The sequence below is a fragment of the Anabrus simplex genome, chromosome 3, assembly GCF_040414725.1.
Source record: "Anabrus simplex isolate iqAnaSimp1 chromosome 3, ASM4041472v1, whole genome shotgun sequence".
NCBI lineage: Eukaryota > Metazoa > Arthropoda > Insecta > Orthoptera > Tettigoniidae > Anabrus > Anabrus simplex.
In genome coordinates, this window is record NC_090267.1 from 131,476,039 (window position 1) to 131,493,852 (window position 17,814).

The window sequence follows — 17,814 nt, forward strand, 5'->3', positions numbered from 1 at the left end:
CATGCAGAATACACCTGCGGTATCCCCTGCCTGTAAGAGGCGACTACAAGGGGCGACCAAGGGATGATTGAATTAGAACCATGAAACTACTCTTGATTCGTACCATCATGCGGGGAACACCATGGGTTGCATGTACTTGCGAGTAGTATCACTAAATTGGTACGAAATAGGTTTGTGATTAGTTGCAGTAAAAAGCCTGGCCTGGTGGATTCCAGTACCCGTGCATTGTACCCATGTGAGCAACACCGCGGGTCTGGGCGTAGCCTGTGACTTGTACCGCTATATGAGCGGCACTGTGGGTCAGCGTTGCCTGTCATTGGTACCCACTATGTGAGGAACACCACGGGAATACCGGCGCCCGTGACTAGTACACCTAGGTGAGGAACCTTACCGGTTTGCGTTGGCTATGAGTGGCGCCATTGTGTGAGAAACACCATAGGTCTGCGTTCCCTGTACTAATTGCAATACTTGTGAGTAGTACCATCTTGTGTGGACCACCGTGAGTCTTCGCTACTTTTGATTAGTGCCCCAACATGACAAATACCATGGTTCTACTTTACTCGCAACATGTACCATTATGTGGAGCCTTAGACGTGAATTTAGCACCCCTTAAGACATCAAGCATCATTGTGCTTTATAAATGGTCCCTTGGTCAGTAATACTCTAATTAACTACCTTCTTTTTGAGTCTGATCCACTGTTTTTGTTTGTTTGTTTGTTTTTTTTTTTTTTTTGTAGGGTTCATGTCCATCCATTCATTCTTCACGACATTTTTTATTTTATTTTAGTCATTGGATGAATTTGAATTTTTTGTTATTTCATTTCGTACCATTAGGGGCCGATGACCTCGATGTTAGGCCCCTTTAAACAACAAGCATCATCATCATCAGTAAATCTAACCTTGTACCTGCTTTCTTCCTACTTGCACATTCACCTGTGTTATTTGATGTGAATGGAAGATCAAAGTGCTTCTTAACTTGTGCAGTTGACAGATATCACAGTATGCTTAGTCTTCTTGAGAGGCTGATGAAATAATATCTCTTCTGCAAGACATCAAGAAGTTCTCAGACTTCTCAAGACATGTGCTCTTGTTTCCCATCTTCTGCATTATGTATGGGCAAACTTTAAACCACTTGACAAGCAACCCACAAAGCCAGTAAACACTCGAGTACTTTAGGACAAACCAGTTGATGGAGGTGCAAATCAGCAACAAGTGGACTGGCTGTTGCTAATTCTTAGACAAATACGGTTTCCAGTTCATCAGACTACAGAATAACAAAATAATAAATTGCAACATTTTACTTATAATGGCAGATAGTGTCAATAGCCTGCAGTCTAATATCTTGGAATTTGAAAATAGGTCCGATGTGTATGGTATGAAAATTAGCCTTTCCAAGACTAAATTGATGTCAGTAGGTAAGAAATCAAAAAGAATTCAATATCAGATTGGGGATGCAAAACTGGAACAGTTAGATAAGTTTCAAGTATTTAGGATGTGTGTTCTCCCAGGATGGTAGTATAGTAAGTGAGATTGAATCAAGGTGCAGCAAAGCTAATGCAGTGAGCTAGCAGTTTCAATCAACAGTATTTTGTAAGAAGGAAGTCTGCTCCCGGTTGAGACTATCTTTACATCGGTCTGTTTTCAGACTCGGCAGTGAAAGCTGGATGGACTGAGGATATCTTAATCATAACTTAGAAGTAATAGACATGAAAGTAGCAAGAATGATTGCTGGTATAATCAGGTGGAAACAATAGCAGAAGGGTATTTGGAATGAAGAGATAAAGGATAAGTTAGGAATGAACTCTATGGATGAAGCTCTACGCATAAATTGCCTTCGATGGTGGGGTCATATGAGATGGAGGAGGATAGGTTACCTAAGATATATAGTAGCCTCTGTTATGGAGGGTAAGATAAGTAGAGGGAGACCAAGATGGCAATGGTTAAGACCCAGTTTCTAGCGATTTAGAGGTGGAGGTATAGAACTAAACAAGGCCACAGAACTAGTTACAAATAGAGGATTGTGACAGTGGTTAGTAAATTCACGGAGGCTTGCAGACTGAACGCTGAAAGACATAAGTCAGTAAAGAAGGTGTACGGTATGTATGTATGTACTGTATGTATTACATTTCTTTTTCATATCGTCGTTGCCGGGACAAAACCTCCTATGTGATAATACATAGGTCGAGTCATAAGTCATGGCAACTTTTTTTTTTTCTCCTCGCGAACAGGAAAATCTAAGATATGCATTTGGAAACGTATGGTATGTACTTGCATATGATGCCACTAGATATCTTAGATTTTCCATGTTGTTTCCTGTTCACGAGAGAAAAAAAAAGTTGCATTATCATGACATATGACTCGACCCTCGTATTTTTGGAGATATGCTGACCCGCAGCACATACATTACGAAGAGCGAGAATGCCTTGACTATATTCACACAATATTGCACCTTAGATGACAGAACCTTACCGGCCAAAGTTCTAAGCTAAAATATTTCACATAGGAGGTTTTGTTCTGGCAGCGACGATGTGCAATTATTTTTTTAAAATCTGGGATTATTTCACTTTAAGCTATTTTCAGCTGCACTGACAGATGTTCATCAAATGGGATCATCTTGGCATTGTTCAGTTATGAGAACAGCTGCTCTCGCATACATACTGTAGAAGAAAACATACACAACATTTTACCTACAAATAATCTTAATTTCAAATTAAGTTTTGAATACATCTACACCACTTTATCATGACATGCATGTTATAAAAAATTGCATCATTTTGCACTAACATTAATTCCAGTAGTAAATCTTTTCTTACATTTGAAGGTTGACTGTTCAGGTTTACAATACAAAAGAATGAGAAACAAAACAATGAACACTGACCTCCCTCAGTGCCATCTCTTGTAGTTTATGTGAGGGTCAAGAACCATTTGTGGTTTGTGAACCAGTAAATGCTCATGATGCCCTAGGATGGAGTATTGCATAATCTAAAGTTTTAGGTGCTTCAGATCTCATTCTAAATTATCCACAAGAATGCCACATGCAATTCAAGACATTAGCAGGCATTCAGTGACAATGTGTTTGAATTGGACAGAAGTATTCTCTTACCAACCCAGTTGATATATATTTCTGCATTTCTGGAACCAAATAGTCTTAGAATGTGGTACATGATCATAAAGGAATGATACTGAAATTAAAAGCTTGAAAGTATGAGATAAAATATTTATTGTACAAATCACACACAACCATTCAGCTCTGAAAACACAAGTTAATTAGTGTGCAGATATACTTATATCTTGTACACATTGTATTATAAAATCTAAGGCCTATCTACATTTCGAAGTCCATTGGAAAGGTCTGGATATTTAAGCAATTAATATAAATTCCATATCCAGTATTTCATTTGCACGTTTACAATGTCATCTTCACTCATACTTATCATGCCACATTATATTGTACACTGTAGAAGGAAGTTGAGAATTCATGTAGGACTAGCTCACTTTTCATCATTTCATTTCTGTCATGCACGTAAGATATCACTGACTTATCATACAACTTATCCCTGCTTAAAATATGACTAGAATGCATAGTAATGCATTTTACATTATAAATAAGAATTTAGCAAAATATTTTAATATATACAATAAGAAACCATTTATAAAGAGACAGAATAAAATTAGCGGGAAAATACTAATCCACAAAAATTTAAATCTGTTGCATACATAGGATGAAAAATATTGCACACACACACACACATATATATATATACATAATACCACAAACAACGACTAGACTTTTAACAAGTTGTAGCTACAGATTTAATTGGATAAATTAATGTTGGTTATTGACAATATTCAATGTGATGTATTCTCTCATGCTGACTGGAAGCTCGTGGCACTCTGCACTTTTTATTGCGGCTAGCTCATACTTGCACTTGGGCTGACTGGGAAGTAAACTCATAGTATTGGAAGCTTATTTCATCTGGAAATAAGTTTTCTGGTGTGACAATCTCTGTGTCATTTATATTAAGACTCAGCCCAGTTGGATGCAAGTCGGTGATAAGGAAAGAGCCTTCCAAGTCTCCACCTTTGTCGAGAAGCCCGGATTCTTGCACTACTATATCTTTTGAGACAGGATTCAGGAAATCTGTTCAAAAAACATTTTATTTACTATACATTTGTGAGTAATAGTACAAAAATATATACATGCTTATTTTTAAACTTACTATAAGAAAATGAGAACAAGAAGGAAGGAACTTCAAATGTATCTAGTGATAAAGAAAGTGTCTTACCTATCACAGTAGAGAGAATAGAAATTTAACAAGAAGAGTTATCAAAGACAAAATACAGGCAACACCATCAAGCTGAGAAAAAAAATCTACTAGACAAGGTAAGGGTGCAGTAGAAACACACATCCTAGAGTTAGATGTTTTTTTAACTTTTAGGTTTCACAAGTGTGAGTAGATGACAAGTGGATCAAGAAGCAAGCTAGTTTATAGTTTTACGTGACTGTTGATATCGTGATCATAGCCATGGTGTAATGGATCAGTATAGGTCAGTACTTATACAGACTGGTATAACCTTCAAAGTGTGCAATCTTAAAATTGCTTCTTTTCAGTGACTTCAGTCTAGGTAACAAAACAAAATGTACTGAGCAAAATTTGGTCAATATAGAATACATTTAAGTATGTAGATCAAAGTATCTAGCACAAGTTTAAAAGTGTGACAGTGGTTTTCATGCTGCAATGTCCAGCTGTCTGGTTTATAGAACTGTTGTTACAGATAATTCATTCTGGAAGGTATACCATAATTATTTAGTGAAGTTTTGAAGTAATTTCAATTTCTTCCTTTATCCAACTATTCTAAAATATTAACGTGTAATCACGTATTACTCTACAGCGTATGTCTTTATTTAAGTCCTTGCCTCGGTAAATTACTCACCTAAATATTTTTGCTCGACAATGTGAGGATACTTCAGTTAAGATTAGAGGAAGAACAGATAGAAGGAATTTTAATAGAAAAGATCTTCAAGAAAATCATTGTATCTTTATACTTTCATTATATTACACAAGATATTTTACATATTCATACACATGCATCATAATCCACAAAATTACATAGTAAGAAGGATTGTGAGGTATAACATAAGCTTCCAGCTGAAGAAAATGCATGATAAAATAATCTTATGTTTGAAAACAGCAGTAAATTCATGTAAGACAAATATCTTGAAAGTATCAAAATTTTCAGATATAAATATGTAACTTCACATCAGCCTCAAAAGATAGGATAATCAATGTCTGTGTTTAGAAAAAAATAGAATATCAGATTGATGTTTTGGGAGAAAGAGAACTAACACTGTATAAATATTCTTCTAATAATTAACATAACTTCCCAGAAATTATTTTAAATACTAATATTGTGTTCTTCAATAAATCTATAGGATGCCTCGAACAAAGTACGGACAGATTCAAGAGCTGACATACTCTGTATTTGAATCCATTCAGTACCCAGTCTAATTTGAGTTCCGAGAAGGTCAAGCTTTATCAATTCCCAAATTGTAAAAATTTGAAGCTGATGCGAAGCTTGCCTTCATATTCTTTACAATTGTGAAGCCCAGTAATAAATTGGCCAAATTAATATACACTAATGAGAATTTAACAAGGCTAGAGGTATACATTCTGATCTGTCACCCATTAATAGGTATGTACTGGAACATTTTATATTCATTATCCATTGTTTCTAATGCTTGAAGTAAGGAAGCTAATGAAGTGCAGAATGATACAATTCAAGAAAACTTATCAAGAAGCAGGAAACAAGAACAAGGTCAGTAGCCGACACAAAGAGAAGAAATAATGCATTCTTTATTTTAATAATCTTAAGTATATCTTATGAGCAAGAGATTGCTATCTATGGATTTCCACTTCAAGATGCAACTATCGTGAGTAAAGATCCCTGAAAATTTTAAATTGAAATGTATGATTACCGAGTACTTGCTAGAAATTCATACTTGTTTGCAGATGAGGTGGCAACTACCTTCATAAAGCTTTGGTGAATTTTATATTATAAGCAATGAACTCCGTTGCTTTCAGATAAAGAATTTTATATTAGCCATTATCTGTAATTCTGCAAGTGCTGGGTGGTATGCATAAAATGTTGCACTTCCTATTACTTCTTCTGTACTAAATAGTAATAGTAAAAATAAATGCTATTCTTTGTATGCGTAAATCTTGTGCTTTTACTATGAAGAAATTCCTTGTTGGACTAAACTTTGGCTCTGCCAAGGGTGGAGCCAGGCACTCTTATCTGTACACATGCTTGCATGCATACCAGCTAGCTCGTGGACTAGTTGCCTTACTGCTGGCATGCAGAACATGTTGTAGCCTACTGTGTGAGTCTTCATAATCTTAACTTTAAAAAACAAACATGTCAGACACTGATAATTCATAACTGGTAAGAGGACAGCCATATATACAGGTATCCATAAAAGAACTCTGGGGTTTTGAAGTTAAATATTTTAATGAAATAAAATAAAAAGGATAATGTATTATGAAAAATGAAAATCCACAGCCTGTTTCCTGTCATTCAACCGGGTCAGGAATAGAATGAATGAAGCCCCCACCTAGCAGCAAGGACAGGAATACTGGCGGCTGCCAAAGCCTGTCGCACTCCTCTGGGGCAATGATTAATGAATGATAGATGGAATGAAATGATATTGAAGAGTGTTGATGGAATGAAATATGGGAGGGAAAACCGGAGTACCCAGAGAAAAACCTGTCCCTCCACTTTGTCCAGCACAAATCTCACATGGACTGACCTGGATAATGTGTTATACATGGTTCAAAAAAAAACATGGCAGACATCCAAATGGTAATGTACCTCTTGCCACGTCCTAGCCAGCATGTCTGGAGTGATGGTTGCCACACAAGGGATGATCATAGCATTAGTTAACTCAGATTAGAACATAACAATTCAATCCGTATCTCAAAGTTTTATGCACGCCATGAGCGCTGCAGAGCATTGACCTTGAAGTGACTGAGCAGCGGCCTGTTCCTGTCCACTACAATGGCGACACCACAACAGAAAGCTCAGTTGTTACTGTACAGCGGAACTTCCTCGATGTGAGTATGGTGGTGATGCGCCTACGGACAAAACCATTCATCAATGGCTTTGTGCTTTGAAATGTTTTGAAACAAAAGTCGCCAGGTAGGCCACGTGTCTAGAGTGAATATGGAAAGAATCTGCACTTCATATCTACGAAGCCCTGAAAACTCATTGCCACAATGCAGTTGGGGATACCGAAATCGACTGTTCATAAGGTGGTCACAAAAGGCTTCTTCTAACTGCATACAAGTTACAACTTTTGCATGTAAGTAAACCAGCACACAAGAATAAGAGGACCGGCGTGACGTAAAGCAACTAGCAAAAAAAAAAAAAAAAAAAAAAGAATAAGTGATCTGAGTTTGCTGTTTGGATGTGTGCTGTTCCACAAATTGGGCACATACTGAACTGCACTAAATTTTTGAAAAGACTTGACAATATTACCTTTCAAACCATGTATAACACATTATCCTTAATTCTTGAATTTTCTTAAAGTATTTTACTTCAGTACCCTGGAGTTTTTTTTATAGATACCCTGTATTTCATAATATTGTTGAAGGAGTATCCTGCTCTTCTCAGCAAGTCACAAGTTGCATAATCTTTGGAAAAGGTATGAAACAAATACAGGGAAAAGCATTGTTGAAAAGCAATTACTGAAGAAGATATTTTATATGAAAGCAAAAGTGAAGATAAAAGTGATTTGAAGGCAACAAGGAACAGAAAAATAAATGTTTCCTTGGTAGAAAGAGTTATTGGAGGTTAAGAGTTTATCTATTGCAGAATTACAAAGGCTGTCAATGAGTGAACAATTATAATTAACTAGGCTTTAAAAAATCAATACAGATAGAAAATAAATCTGCTCATGGATTAACCGAGTGGGTTACCCAACCCACAGTACTGAGTTGTGCTTTTAAAGTTATCAGTTTGAATTTCTATAAATTTTTAAAATCTTAATTTCAGCGTAAATGTTAATATGTTAATGGGGCAAACAGAAAAGCAGTGGAATGGATAAAGATAAAAATTATAAGCGAGTCGTTGCATGGTTTGACCCATTCAGTCGTTAGCTTGCATTCAGGAGATAGTGGGTCCGAAACCCACTATTAGCAGATTAGATTGTCTTTCCATGGTTTTCATATTATGGCACCAGGCTAATGCCAGGGCTGTATCTGAAATACGGCCAAAGATACTTGCCCTTTTGTGTTTTCATATTTGTCGTCTCCTCATTCTGTTGCTCCCTCTTCCCACACTGACCCACCATATTATGTGTTCTTTTTCTTGTTCCTCTCTCTCTCTATTCATGGCTTGGTTTGACACTTGTTTATTCCTTTCCAATACTTTTTGTAAAAGAGTAACCCTGTGCAACCCAAGGAGTTTTAACATCTCTTTAAATTTTATCCCAGCTACTGTAGTGCCAGGCTTACCACAAATTTTGTCTGGCTTCTCTTAACTTTTAAGTTTTTCATGTCAGGCTGAATAGCTCGGATGTTAGAGCGTTGGTCTTCTAAGCCCAAGTTGGCAGGTTTGATCCCAGCTTAGCTGGTATTTGAAGGTACTTAAATATGTCAGCCTCATGTCAGTAGATTTACTGGCAAGTTAAATAACACCTGCAGGACAAAGTTCTGGCACCTCATTGTCTTCAAAAACCGTAAAAGTAGTTTGTAGGATGTAAAATAATAAAAATTATTATTATTATTATTATTATTATTATTATTGTTATTATTATTATTAGTTTTTCATTCTAAGGACAAAAAGGTTTTATTTCTAGAAAAAAAATTTAAAAAATATGAATGTACCTAGTACACTACAAACATAGATCTTTCAAATGGGCTGTTTACATAAATAATGTGCAGCCAAGAGTGTTTATTTTTCATCTCCTTGCGATGCCATCTTAAATTTTGCTTTAGCATTTGTGCTTACATGTCAGATATGTCCCTCATATCACAATCCCTTGTACTTATATGTCAGAAGAATAGTGCATGATAACTGCAGCATATAAGCTTTCAGCAACTCTTGGCCAATATCTTTTCTGTAATGTAGCAGTACATTTTCTTTGGAATATGATTTTTTCCCAAGATAATGAGGCACTGAGCAGAAACCCCATTTCATCTAGTCACACACTCAGAAGATAACAATGGACTGTAGTGAGATAAGTAACAGACACAACGAAAAAAGACAAAGAGAAACCAATCCAGTTCTTCTCCAAAATCTTTACAATGAAAGTAGGTCTTCATCAAGTTGTTTAGTTTGAGACATCCTGTACTGAAAGTACAAGTGAATAATAGCATTCCTACAAATTCTGAATTACCAGCATGTATGTAATCAAATAAAATATTTGATTTCACTTTGAAATTAGTATAAAAACTTCCTAGCTTTAGGACTAGATAGCAATCCACTCATACTTTTGCAGAAATATAGATACACATGGAGTTATGGAACCAGCCAAACTTAGTTGGCTAATAGGGGTCAAGATATGAGGGTTAATTTTTTTAAAGTAAGGTCTGACTGGCTGCAGCTATGTAAATTTCACACCCATTTACGCTGGCTCCCATCATGCCTTGTACTCAAGCAGACTCCATTTGTAGTCATGGCATCACATTGTGCGGCCTGCCAACTATGAAATACGGTCTGTGATTTGATTTTTGACAGCAAGGAACGTGTCAGCAGCGGACATTTACCGCCAGATATGTGAAGTGTACAACCCCAGTGCATTGAGTGACAGCAAGGTGCATATCTTTTCTATAATATAGCAGTACATTTTCTTTGGAATATGATTGGAATATGGGCGGGACAATGTACATGATGAACCACGACATAGTGGCCCGATATGTATAGCTTTCTGTAATCACAGATAATTTGGTACGTGCAGTTGACATGAAAATTCATGAAGATCAGTGGTTCACAATTTCCACTCGATCACCTGAATTTCCACAAATTTCAAGGTCAGTGCTGTACAACATCGTTTCTGAAGACTTGCAGTTTAGAAAATTGTGTTCATGATGGGTTCCCAGGTTGCTTTCTGAGGTGTAAAACAAAAGCTAAAGGTTTCCACCTCTTCAGTACTGTTTGTTGTAACCTTAAAAAAGTTACATATATTTGTTGGAACTAGTTTCAGTCTTACCAGAGACCATCATCAGTCAAAATCAAAGTAAAGGCAAGACTTGAATTTAAATATATATATAAGTATGAAGCAAGCATGAAATTCAAAACAAGTAAAGATTTTTAAAACACTCATCACAATCACATGTCCTGAGCAAGCTCTCAGCTTTCCTCCAATTGGAAGACTGCAACTCACAGAAGACCAGGTGAAACACTAAATTATCAGCACTAGAGGAATCTTCTAGAACTCAGCTCTAGAACTCTAGAGAAAATGCCCAGTGCTTTGCAATTTCTGACCTAATAGAGTGAAGAAGGAGATGAATTTTTCGACCACATTGCCACATGGGACGAGACATGGGTGTCTCACATGACTCCAGGAGCAATGCGGCAGTCAATGGAATGGCAACATACAAATTCTCCAACCAAAGTGAAAGCCAAATAATTTCAACACACAAGATTATCGCAACTGTGTTTTGGGGTAGGTGTGGTGTTCTGTTAGTTGAATTTATGCGACAAAGGACAATAAATACAGCTGCGTATTGCGTGACCTAGGGAACCTCAGCGTGCCGTACAGAAGAAGTGATGTAGCTTACTGTCATCTGGGTTTTGTTGATGCATGATAATGCAAGACCTAATTCTGCTGCTCAAACTCAAGAGTGAATCATATCCTTTAGTTGGGAGCAAATGGACCACTCACCATACAACCTTGCACCGAGCGGTTACTACTTGTTCCACTTCCTGAAAAGGTTTCTCATAGGTCGGCAAATTGACACCAATTAACATGTTGAGTGCCAAGCAAAATTTTGATATTTTGCTCTGTGGGCCAAAACTGTATTTTTACTCTCTGGTGTTGCAGTAGCAACATTCCAGCATGCTTTTAACGCAAAACTAAAAATTAACATCAAAAACTAGAATAAATTAAGGTGGACACCGGTGTCTACTGTGACCTGTTGGGAAACTTACGTCGACTGGGGACAAGGTGGTCACGCTATTGGACACTAGCGCGCGTGTCCAGTAATGTGCCGAATGTGTATGGCGCTACTTTAAGTGTTGTGTTGTACACATTCAGCACATTACTGAGTCCACTAGCATGACCACCTTGGCCTCAGCCGACATAAGTTTCCCAACAGGCCACAGCGGACACCGGTGTCCATCTTAATTTATTCTAGTTTTTTTATGTTAATTTTTACTTTTGCGTTAAAAGCATGGTAGAAAGTTGCTACTGTAATACCAGAGAGCAAAAATACAGTTTTGGCTCACAGAGAAAATTTTGCTTTACGTTATCAATTTTGAGCTAGCGGACACCCGTGTCCTTGAAAATAAAATAAAATAAAATTTATTGTACCTGAATGTATAATTTTGAATCCTGCTGCGTGAATTATAACTGAATGGGATCTGACAGATATTCTATATGGTCAAATTCTGTATAAAGTCGGAAAAGTGCATACTTTATCAATTTTGAGCCAGCGGACACCCGTGTCCACTGTGGCGCTCAACGTGTTAAGAAGTGAAAACAACAGTTGAAGATTGGTTGTCTTCACAGGCAGCCGAGATCCACGGTGTGGGCATAAACAAATTAGTAGAACGTTGTAATAAATGTTTAAACAAAGGAGGAAACTATGTAGAGAAATAACTTAAGGTGTAAGGAGTGAAATAAAAAAAGTTTCTGACAATATCTTTACCAGTTTTATTCTTATTGAAAAAAAAACGGACCTTACTTAAAAAAACCTTTGTATATATGGATATGAGGGAAAGGGTTAAGATACATATGGATATAGAGGGGAAATGAAGTACACATGTAGCTAATGTGAATAAAGTGGTTACATTAGGCAAATCATGAACAAATGTACTTTACAATATGCTATGATATTGAGATTCTTTATTGTTACTACCTGTTCCTATACAGATTCTGTAGTGTCTTATCAGACCAATTTTTAATTGTTCATCTTTTTTATGACATTAACAGTTTTCTTTTCCAGCATAGCCTCACTCTTTCTTTTCCCTGTGCAGCATATCCAAAAAGAGATTCATTTTATCTTTAAAACCACCAGATTGTTAGTATTAGAACATATAACATTCCTAACACAAACGTGTATTAAATCTGCCTCTACATTACATACTATTTCAGCTTCTAAAAGAAGACCGGTGATTTGCCATTTTAAGTGGCATAATTTTGCTATCATGGACAATTGTATTTGGAATCTAAACCACAAAGAAGGGTGTAAAAAAAATCATGATTTGTATTTAAAAAATCAAAATCAGTGATATTTTTATTTACATCAGATTTATTTGATTAAAATCAGATTTTTCAGTTTTACATTTTTACGGTACATGTAAAGAAAAATAAAGTTTTCCTGATCGGGGATAGCTGTACAATAGGGGAATTTTAAAATTTAAAAATAACCTCATTTTATCCTAAAATAAACAGTGCAAAAATTCCTCTCTCTTTGATGCTGTTACCATACAGTTCCCCCTTGTTCTAGGGCAGCTATCCCTTGTGGATTTTCTCTCTTTATATTATTTTCAGATTTGTGTATGCTTCATTGTTTTTTAAGCAGCTAGGATGAATAATGAAGGATCAATCTATATTCTGTGTTTTAACAATATTTTGAATTAAATTATTAAAGAATATGTTTTAAACCATTTTTTCTGTCTCTTGACTTATTCTTTTAAATAAAAAACACAAACTGGGACTATTCTTTACACCAAGCCCATTTCTAAACTAGTTCTTCATCTTGTCACATTTATAACTTCATTCTTTTAGTTGCTTATACAAAAACACATGCTTGGAACCTTTGTCTACAACAATCTGTTTAACTGTGAATGAATAACAGCAAACGTAGAGAACACACGTTCTACACCTGCACATGATGCTCTGGCTGTTAAGAGTTGCATAACTTTTTCTATTACCAACTTGATTTTCACCACTGCAAAGCAGATACACCTTGCACCACTTAATCGGTGAACATCATTGGAATGAAAGGTTGAATTTTGCTTGATATTTCACAAGTATTGATAGAAATGAAGTTCCATCATATTTTTCCTGGGCAAACTCAAATGGACATTCATGCTTGGATGGTTGTAAAACATACTCTGAGTTGATTAATACTGAATGAACAATGAAAGCTAGAAAATATGGTGCAGCCAATGCTTGATAATAACATTTTTCAAACATCTTAGTTTTTATGTCATTAATTCCACATTTCCTTAACATTTGTAATTCCTCCCAGTCCTACTTGAATATTTTTCCACACTTTCACTGCTGTCCAATGGTACTCTCTGGGTTACATATAGAACCAGTGGTATTGGTTTTAACACATTTAAAACTACTTCAGCATTTTGCTTTATTTGAAGGTCACTAACCTTTCTCTTAATTGAATCTTGTATCTATTTTCTTCACAAATCTTCACAAGTATTAGCCAATTTTTAATACAAGATAACCTTCTCAAGTAGTAGCCAGTTTTTAATGTAAGACTGAAGGCAGTCAGACAATTGTATTCCATCAAACTTCCTGAAGCAGGATTAATGATTGTCCTCCTTCACTCCTAAATTTTGCATTGGCAAAATGATTATTGCAGAAGTATTTCACAATTTCTACTACATGTTCTTTTATGTTTGAGGTGTCCTTGGTAAGATCCTGGGAGAGAAGATTCAAAATATGAGTAGAGCAGCCAAATGTAATTACATCACTATCTTCCCTTTCTTTCAGACCACTCCTCATTTTTGCCACATTGCTTGCATTGTCTGTAATGAAGCTTCTCGCTTATACTTTAATTCATTCTCACAACTTTTCACTGAATTTATTGCAGATGCCCAGACGTATCAACTGTGTTGAACAGATATACGTCTCCATTTTCACTGGTCACTGTATCGCACACAATGGGCTCAATGCACATTTGATCATCTATCTAAGCTTCGAACTGTATTCTCAAATAAATACTTGAAAGACTTCTCTCTCTCATTTTGATGAATTTCTTCAAGAAATGGTCCTGCTAATTCAAGCAGATGATAGAGCAGTATAGCCAGGTTGCGACATACTTACAAGTCTTTTGAATTCTGAATGATTAATGGAGTGGAAGGAACTGTTTGTGACATAACAGAATTTTGCTACCTGTTTATCAAAATCATTTTTTCCTTTCTTGTTTCACTAATTTGGACAACAAAGTGACTAATATGACTTTGTTTAATTTTTAGAGATGGTCCCTCAGTGGATAGCTGATTTGTAACTAATGATCTCTTACGTTTCGATGCTGAAGGTAAAACTACTGAATCTGTATCTGAATTTTGATCTTCATTGCCAGATATTGCAGTAGCAACATTTTTTTCTTTATTATCTTTTGTGCTGTTACATTTCTGAATATGTAACTTCATTCTAGCAACTTATCCCTGCATTTCTAAACCATGGGATTTGCATTTAGCTTTTATGCCCTTTCCACTTGAAGTGGGAAGTTTTTTAAATCCTTGCCATACTGGATCCAGTTAGGTCTGGATTACTCATTTAAAGTTAAAAGCAAATTTTTTGCAACACTTTTACAAGTAGAGTACAACACACTCAATATACACTTCTATTAGAAAATTATTACTTAACTATGTCTCAAATGAACTGGGGGACAAAGCAAACAAAAAAAAAAAAAAAACTTGGGAAAAGAGGTGGAACAGCCTACCTTTCCAGTATTACAAATACTTCATATGTGTAAATTAATGTTATTTCCATATAAACATTACATGTTTGTCATCTAATGCCATTTAGCTTCACTTTTTACTTCAAAAAGCAGTCAAGTTTCAATTCTTAATCAGTACTCGTGCATTAAAGTCAACCGCAGGAACAACCATCGCCTACATTCATGTACCTAACATCCGACCCACATTCAGGAAGACCTCTCTGTTTATTTATGTGTGACGGTGTTCTTGCCATGCCAGTGAATTTGCATATTATTAAGAGTTTCTTAACTGGGCGAGTTGGCCATGTGGTTAGGGGCGCGCTGCTGTGAACTCGCATCCGGGAGATAGTGGGTTCGAACCCCACTGTTAGCAGCCCTGAAGATGGTTTTCTGTGGTTTCCCATTGTCCCATCATTGCCATAAGACCTATCTATGTCGGTGCAACGTAAATCAACTAGCAAAAAAAACGTTTCTTTCTTGTTAGTATTTAGTAATTTAGCATTATTAATTAAGTTGGTAGTCAGTCTTTGTTTTTAAGTTCAGGATGTAGTTAACTGTTGTAAGTGAAACATTTCATATGCTTTTAAATTTCAAGTTTATGTCTCATAATCAACCAGTGCAAAACTGATATTTACTACACTTGCTACTTGGTTTTTTTTTAAACTACATAATCTCAACTTTGATTAACAGTTTGCTCAATCTTATTATCATAGAAAAGATTTCCGCATGGTTTAAATGATAACATGTACATAATTACGCCTACAACTACTGTCTTCAGTTTATATCTTGAGTTGTGATCACTGCTTATACTGCACAAGCTCAATTTTCATTCACTATTTATTCAATATTATTACCACGCATAATATGTTTATCAGAGTGGCCTTCCAAGCTAGTGTCATTGTTTTCAACTTAACCACTTCTTGCACTTAACCTCAATTTATATCCATGCTAGTTCAGTCTTATTATCACACAGAATATTTGAGAATATTCAAGAGTCCTTCGGGGAAGAGGAAGCACTACTCATATGGGCAATGTAGTATGCTGTCTCACTTTTGATTCTTCTATATAGTAAGTAAGAAAACTTCTTGGGATGGGCTGCTGAATCCTTGGCAAGCATAAAGTAAGGATCTCTCCTCTCTGCTACTTCAGGTATCGTAAAACTCATTTTTCTCCAATTGCTAATATGCGGGATGGGTACCAAAGCGCCACCCAATAGACCACAAGCAATGAGACAACAATAAGAGAGAAAATTGATTTTAAGTAGTTGATTTCATATTAATTTTGAACAAAGGACAATCATAGATTATAAAAATCAACATTTAAATCACTCTGATTTAAATCATCACACCCTGCCACAAAGGGAGTGATTTTTTAAATTTTGAATTGCACATTTGACTAGAAATTTAGGCTATTGGTACCTTTATAAAATCCAACTTTGAAGTCTGTAAGCTGTGATATCTTTCCTGGTATTGGCTTTGCAGACATCTGTAATTCATCCTTGCACTGTACTTCCCATGTTTCCTTCCTGATATTACCTATACATTCCATATTTACTTTTAATTGTTTTTCATTCCAAGTCTTGTCCCTGTAGTTAGAAAACCATACATTTATTCTCAAGAGATTGATTTTTAATCCTTTTAATTGGAAATATGTGAATATAAAAACTGAAATAGGGTTTCATTTAGTTTTTATTAATAACCTGACTTCACCCAGGAACCTTGAATAAACTTTTGCCTAAGTTTAACCTAAATCCATATGCACTTGCAAGAAACTTGGCGATGATATTTTCATGTAAGATAATCACCTAGACACAATTTGGAAATTCTTTACCCTATTTTTTTTTTTTTTAAATGATGTTTTGGTTCATTGAATGCTGCAATTGATTTTATACCAGACAAAGAATGTTGTTGTTCTTCATATACTAAAAAGCAAACCCTATGGCGCTACAGCCCTGATGGGCCTTGGCTTATCTAGCAACCACTGCTCTGTCCGAAGGCCTGCAGATTACAAGGCGGCACGTTCAGCATGATGACTGCTCTTGACCTTGTTGACAGGGACTGTTATCTGTCAGATAGCTCCTCAATTGTTTTCACGTAAGCTGAGTGGACTACAAACCAGCCCTTAGATTCAGATAAAAATCCCTCACCTGACTGGGAATCAAATCCAGAGCCTCCGCATGAGAGGCAGGCTCACTACTCCTAGACCAGGGGCCAAACTCTTTTTTGTACAATCTATGTAAGGTCACACCCATCCCTTTTGATTCATTGTAATTTTTGCTAACAAAGAACATCAAATAATAAGATGATGTTTTAGTTCATTTATTTTGGTCAAGTCATTGGCTCTTTTAAATAATAGCTACATCCCAAAGCATTTGAAAGACAGTTTCTGTAAGTATTCCTTGTACACTTCATTTTGAAAAATCTATACCTGATCCAGAGTGCACAATGTCTTTTGGTATGAACTCATCTTGATCACATCCTTGCCTCTGATAATATGAAAGAAGCAGAGAAAGAAGACAAAACTGAAGAAATTGCAAGCAATAGAAATGAATATGCTGAGATGATCCTTGGGAATCAGCCAACTGGATAAAGTACCAAACAAAAAGATCAGAGAGATGATGGAAGTGACTCATATTGAAGAAAAACTACTACAAATCAGACTTTGCTGGTATGGACATGTTAAAAGAGCACAGCCAAACTCTCTGGCAGCCATGGCTTCCAATCTGGAAATGAATGAGCTAAGACCTAGTGGAAAGACAAAGCAGCAATGGATGAACACTATTCAGTGACACAAGGGCAACGGGCCTGTCATCCTCCGACATGAATGGCAGATAGAAGGACAGAGTGCATATAAGAAAAGTAGACCCTTTGGTTTGAGTGGAAAAACTTTTAAGAACAACATATTGTTGCCTTGAGCTCATATATGACTTACTATTCATTCGATTAATACTATTTTTGAAAGATGA

General features: G+C 36.0%; 1 protein-coding gene across 1 annotated transcript in view; it reads right to left on the reverse strand.

Moving 5' to 3' along the window:
- Positions 1 to 2,827: 2,827 nt before the first annotated feature.
- The window catches only part of LOC136866059 (uncharacterized), a 158,562-nt gene continuing 143,575 nt past the window's right edge, over positions 2,828 to 17,814 (reverse strand). Inside the window, exon 6 of the mRNA XM_067142695.2 lies at positions 2,828 to 4,141. Within this exon, the coding sequence (XP_066998796.1) occupies positions 3,918 to 4,141 (224 nt within the window). The 3' untranslated portion in view covers positions 2,828 to 3,917. The remainder of the gene's footprint in view (positions 4,142 to 17,814) is intronic.